The 6,425-nt window shown below is 43.7% G+C and overlaps 1 protein-coding gene and 1 pseudogene across 1 annotated transcript in view; one reads left to right on the forward strand and one right to left on the reverse strand.

The window, feature by feature from the left end:
• LOC102836823 (U3 small nucleolar ribonucleoprotein protein IMP4-like) overlaps positions 1-3,809 on the reverse strand; it is a 31,044-nt gene extending 27,235 nt beyond the window's left edge. The window contains exons 1-2 of the mRNA XM_006876925.1: positions 3,771-3,809; positions 3,528-3,636 (exon numbers count right to left, since the gene is read on the reverse strand). Coding sequence (XP_006876987.1) covers positions 3,528-3,636; positions 3,771-3,773 — 112 coding nt within the window. The 5' untranslated portion in view covers positions 3,774-3,809. The remainder of the gene's footprint in view (positions 1-3,527; positions 3,637-3,770) is intronic.
• A 480-nt stretch (positions 3,810-4,289) lies between these two features.
• The window catches only part of LOC102840195, a 46,739-nt pseudogene continuing 44,603 nt past the window's right edge, over positions 4,290-6,425 (forward strand).

Consider the following 6,425-nt stretch of genomic DNA (forward strand, 5'->3'; position numbering starts at 1 on the left):
GCTCTCCCTCTCTGGATCTAAAGTCTCCAGCTGCTCCATGGCTCCACATCATCATCTCTGGCTCCATTTCAGGCATCACTGCTTCTCTGGGTAGGGTCCCGCTCTCTGCTCTTCTCCCTTGATGGTCCTAGGGACCTCCGCTCATAGACTTAAAAGTTAATCACTCCCCTCCTTGCTTTAAAATATCTACCTTTACATTTCTGACCCTCACAATCAGCCCTGATAACAATTACTCACTATTGTATCACAAGAGACCTGTCTGCATTTCATTGCATCAGCCCCGCCTAGTCAGATTGAACACTACTCACTGGAGATTCTGCCTTCCTCCAGGCCCTCTGGATCTAGGTTCCCTCTTGAAAGTGTTACCACTGGTTCTTAATCACATGCTACCTCTTGAAATGGATGAACATCGGCCATTTCTTTTTGGTACAGTCAGTGACTGTGTATTCCTTCCATCTTCTTTTCAAGCAGTCTCTGCATCGTTCATTATTTAGTCCATAGAATCCTTCAATACTGCAAGAGGCTTGAATTTTTCAGTTCTTTCAGCCTGATAAAACGCTGAGCATATTCTTCCCTTCTTGTTTTCTGTTTCATTGTAATACATGACTGCCTTCTTGAGCTGCTCTTTGAAATTTTCTGTTCATCTCTTTTATCTCATTTCTTTTTATTTGCTTTAGCTTTTCTACGCGCTAGAGCAAGTTTCAGAGTCTCTTCTGACATCCCTTCAGGTCTTTTCTTTATTTCCTGTCCTTTTAATAACCTTATGCATTCTTCATGTATGATGTTTTTGAGATGGTCTCTATCTATATTCAGGTGGAACAGATACCAGGTCTTATTTAGGCTCTAACAGACTTGTTTTAATTTTCTTCAGCTACATCCTGAACTTGCATAGAGCAATCTGTTTCATAGTTGGACTCTGGCCTTGTTTTAACTAATGATATTGAACTTCTACATTGTCTCTTTCCACCAATGTAGCTGATTTGATTCTTGTATATTCCATCTAGTGAGGTCGCCAAGTATAGTCGCCTAGTATGTTGCTGAAAAAAGATATTGGCAATGAATAAGTTGTTTGTTCCTGCAACATCCTGTCATGCAATTTCCAGCACTGTTTCAGATCAGCAAGGTCATAATTTCCAACTACTAGTCCTTCCTTTTTTCTACTTTTCACAACCCAAACACCAGTAATTATCAATGCCCTTTGACTGCGTGTTTTATCAGTTCCAGGCTGAAGAAACTGGTAGAATTCTTCTGGCTTTCGTGGTTGGTGAGTAAATTTGAACAACAGTGGTATTAACTGGTCTTCCTTGAAGGCATATCTATATGATCCCATCACAGACAGCATTATACTTTAAGAAAGATCTTGAAATGTTCTTGTTGATAATGAATGTGACATGATTCCTCTTCAATATGTGATTTGTGGCAGAGTAAATCATGATTGTCTGATTTAAAATGGGCAATACTAGTTACTAATGCCTACTGATCTTCATGTGCGTCATTTCATTTTTGACAACTCCGAATTTTCCTAAATTAACAATTCATATATTGCATATTTCGATTATTAATGCATGTTTACAACGGTTTCTCCTTATTTTGAGTTGTGCCCAATTAACAAATGAAGATCTCAAAAGCTTTACTCCATTTATGTCATTATGGTCAACTTTATTTCTTTTGAAATATAAAAGGAAATCAAGCAAGAAGAAATAGGAAAGATAGATAATATGACTCAAAATTATTGGTAGACCAAGTCATAGAAGTTGAATTGACAAGGACCTTCCCCAAGAAATACAGAGGGAGAAAAAAAAAAACCCTAGAGAGAGCTGAGAATTTGGACTTCTAGGTCCCTAACTGAGAAAATAAGCATTTGTTAAAAAACCCTCACTTGTATTTTTGTTACAGCATATCTAGATAACTAAGAGAATGAGCATCCTGCAAAATGGATTTTAGAAACAATGAATGAAAGGAGTCCTGGTGTGGCGTTACAGAATTACAGCAGTACTAGACTGCTAAACGCAAGGTTGGTGGTTCAAACACACCAACCGCTCTTTGGAAAACCTATCCAAGGTTGCTATAAATCGGAACCGACTCGACAGCATGTATATACACACACAAAACACACACGTGACACTGTATCATTAGCACTGGACTGCTAACCGTAACACTGGTGGTTCAAACCCACCAGCTGTTCCTTGGAAACTCTATTCAGGGTTGCTATGAGTTAGAACTGGACGACACATAACAATGACAAAACATAAGAAAAGCAAACTGAATTTAAAATAATCAGATATTCGGGGTGCTGCACCGTTGGTTAAGAAACATAAAGCACTCAACCAACACATAAAACCAACATAATAGGTATGTTGTTGAGTGCATTGAAATAACTTCTGACTCACAATGTATAGGGTTTCCAAAGAGCTGCTGGTGGGTTTGAATCACTAACCTTGTAGTTATCTGGTTTGATGTTGTTAAGTGCCTTCGAGTCAGGTTCAAGACATAGTGACCCTGTATAGGGTTTCTGAGGAGTGGCTGGTGGATTTGAACCACTGACACTGCCTACAGCAGTCCAGTTCTTCTTCTACAGTGCCACACCAGAACCCCATCTTGTTGTTTTTAAGGGCCGACGAGTCAGTTCCAACTCAGCGACCTATATAGGGTTTCTGAGGAGTGGCTGGTGAATTTGAACTGCCAAGAGGTTCAAACAGACTTTGAGGTCCAATGCTTTATCCTACAGCGTCACATCCAGGGACTCCAAAACCTGAATTGTTTTTGTTGTTGTGTGCCATAGAGTCGGTTCCAACCCATAGCAACCCTGCATAGGGTTTCTGAGGAGCAGCTAGTGAGCTTGAACCACCAACCTTACCGTTCAAATCAACTTTGCAGTCCAGCACATCAACCCACAGCATGACAAAGAATACCAAAACATGTGTAAATCAACAGCAAGACCAGATTCAAGAAAACACCTGTAGACAGGAAATCTTTAGTCTAATATAGCATGCCTGGTCCCTAGCTAGGAACTGGCTGATCTTACTTTTAAGTTAAATGTTCCAGGGAGCTACAAAGACAGAGACCTCACCTAGACCCAGTTCCAGTAGAGCCTTCCTTGCACAGAACAACGTTAAGACTCCGGAACTTAAGCACAACCCGAACCATTTCATAAGATTAGTCTATTCATTAGACTGCCCGACCCAGAATGATTCGGCAAACAGATCCCCTTATTTGGGCAGAGAAGGGAAATTTCTCCCCAAACCACTACAAATTTTCAGATCTTTAGATCCTACTTCCTCCTTGTCTGCGCAAACAATAAATCCACTTTCACTAACAAGCTGTGTAGATAGGATAAAAAGACTGGACAAGGATGCGAATACATTTGGTTACTGATACTTGAAATAAAGCTCAAATACGTAACCACAAAGAAATACAAATCAGACGCATGTACATGGGTGGGTCTTTACCCAGTTCGATACCTAAAACTATTACTTATTTTAAATTCCGAGGACTTTGCCTCACTCTACCCGATTGGGCGACCATACCTTGGAGCGCGAGCCGGAGTCGCTCCTTCCTACTGTGAGCCGCTCGCCGGGATTCCTCTTGGGCCTTGCGGTACAGGTATTCGCGGCGCAAGCGAGCCTCGCGGCGTAGCTGAAACCAAACGAGTCGGGTGAGCCCCCTCACCTTCCCCACGTACTCGAACTCTGGGGCCTACCCACCCTAAGTCCCAGGGTTGACAACACCAACCCTCCCGGAGCCATTTAGCCATCAAAAAAGCCTCCTACCATCTTGAGCGCTTCTCCCACGTGGGTTTAGGAAACTCTACAGTTGCTTCCGGTGCAAAGCGGTACCTGCTTCCGCCCTCAACCAAGAAGGTTGTTAGTAGCTTCACTAAAGTGTGTTACCCACGAGAATGCCCAATGTTAACATGGCGAGCGGTTGGGGAAGTGGGGGAGGGGGGCCTTCAGGGTGATTGGCCAGTCCGTCAGCGCGAGCTCAGGGAGCAGCCAATAAGCTAAATTGTCACATGGCTTGAGCGTGGCATTAGTAAAGTGTGGGTGGGCGGCCTTACCACAGCCGTTTCCGGAACTGCTCGAAATTACCAAGGCAGGCACCGACTGATTGACTGACTAGCCCAATTCAGGATCTGATTGGAAAGACCTGCGATTCCTCTGAGAGTGTTTGCCCTTCCAGAGCAGCCACAACAGAGCCTAACCTCTGAGGGTCTGTTTCGCGGTTTGGGCGAGCTGGAAAGAGGCAGGCTCCAGACCTGGGCCTCAGCGCACTTCGAATCTTGCGTAGATATGACAGAACCAGACCCGCGGGCCGAATTAGACTCGCTGCTATTGCAGTTGCTACAAGATTTGGAGGAGTTAGAGGCGAAACGGATGTCTCTAAACGCCCGAGTGGAGGAGGTGGGGGTCTGCTGCGGGCAGGCGGGCGATTGGACCACACGGAGGTAAGCTGAGGCTCACCACTCTCCTCTCTCTTCGCAGGGCTGGTTCTCGCTCTCCAAGGCCCGTTACGCCATGGGTGCTAAGTCGGTAGGGCCTTTGCAGTATGCCTCTCATATGGTACCCCATTGCCGCATCAACACCAGGTGAGGAGCTACGGTTGCAGAGGCCAGGCTTGAGCTGGAGAAGATGAGGAGGGAGGGAACCAGCTCGGGGCCGCCGAAAGTCAATGCTCTTTTATTCTTCAGCGAGACCCAGGACGGATTCCAGAAGTTGTGGATGGTGAGAGCCATCGCCCAGACCCCAGAAGAGGTGGGACCCCAAGAGCCAGGTGAGTGCCCACTCCTTCCACTTAAGACTCCTTCTCAGGTTTGATACAAAATGCACAGAATAATTAAGGAGATGCTTTTTCAGTCTGTTGTGAAAGAGAGAGTGTCTCAAGTCACAAGATCAAAATGTCTCAGTGTGGTGTTGTGCAGTGGAATCGGTTCCTACTCCTAGTAACCCTGTATAAAGTTTCTGAGGCTGTAAATCTTTACGGGAGCAAAATGCTTCATCTTTCTCTTGCTTTTGCCTTGAACTATGATAGGGAAGAAAGACAATTGCAATTCTCCATGTTTCACTCAACTGAACAGGAATCTCTGTCTAGCGTGTTTCAAGGGGATACGCTTCTAATCTCAGGTTAATCATTGGACAATAAACGAATTTGGAGAGTCTATGCTTGACCTTTCAGCAAGTTCAGGCGAAAAGGGGACAACGATTTTTGGCATTGTAGGTAAACAGGACTCCTGGTGTGGTGCTATAGAATAAGCTGCTGCTGTTGCTAAGTGCCATGGAATCGATTCTGATTCATAACGACCCTGTATAGGGGTTCCAATGAGCATCTGGTGGGTTTGAACTGCCAACCTTGTGCTTCAAACCCATCCTGCGGTCCAGTGCTTACTCTTCAGCACCACACCAGCACTGCAAACCACAAGGTCTGTAGTTCAGACCTACCATTTGCTCCTCGGAAGCCCTACACAGCAGGGTTTGTTGTTGTTAAGCGCGGTCAAGTTGGTTCCGACCCATAGCGACTCGAACAGGGCTTCCAAGGCTGTAAATCTTTACGGGAGCAGAAAGCCTCACCTTTCTCCATGGAGCAGCCGGTAGTTTCGAACTTCTGACCTTGCAGTTCACAGCCCGATTCATAACCACTATGCTACCAGAGCTCCCTACACAATTTTTTTTTGCCACAATTTAAAACATTATCCTCGGGCCATACAAATTTATCAACTTAAATATTAACCTGCTATATTTGGTCAGGCATTTAGTTGTTGTTGTTATTGTTTGGAACCATCCAATTGGTTACCAACTTATAGCAACCCTATGTACAATAGAATGAAACACTGCCTGGTCCTGAGCCAACCTCACAATTTTTGCCCATTGCTGCTGCCACTGTGCCAATCCATCTCATTGGGGTCGTCGTCTTTTTCTCTGACCCTCCACTTTACCAAACATGTGATATCTTTCTCTAGGGACTAGTTCCTCCTAGTATGTCCAAAATATAAGAGATAAAGTCTAGCCATCCTGACTTCCAAGAAACGTTCTGGCTGTACTTCTTCCAATACATATTGGCTTGTTCTTTTGGAAGTCCTTGTTACTTTTAATATTCTCCTTCAACACCATAATTCAAATGCATCAATTCTTCTACAGTCTTTCTTAATCACTGTCCAAATTTCACATGCATATGAGGTTATTGAAAATACCATGGCTTAGATCAGATGCACCTTAGTCCTCAAACTGACATCTTTGCTCTTCAACGCTTTAAAAAGGTCTTGTGCAGCAGATTTGTCTAATGCAAATGTATTTAACGTTTGATTTTTTTTCCCTTTATTTTTATTTTTTTATTTTTTTAATGTAATGTTTTTATTGTGGATTGAGTGAAAGTTTACAGGGCACATCATCAGTTTCACATTCAACAATTCATATAACTTGTTTCATTACATT

Source organism: Chrysochloris asiatica, unplaced genomic scaffold (assembly GCF_000296735.1).
Source record: "Chrysochloris asiatica unplaced genomic scaffold, ChrAsi1.0 scaffold00429, whole genome shotgun sequence".
In the NCBI taxonomy this organism is placed as follows: domain Eukaryota; kingdom Metazoa; phylum Chordata; class Mammalia; order Afrosoricida; family Chrysochloridae; genus Chrysochloris; species Chrysochloris asiatica.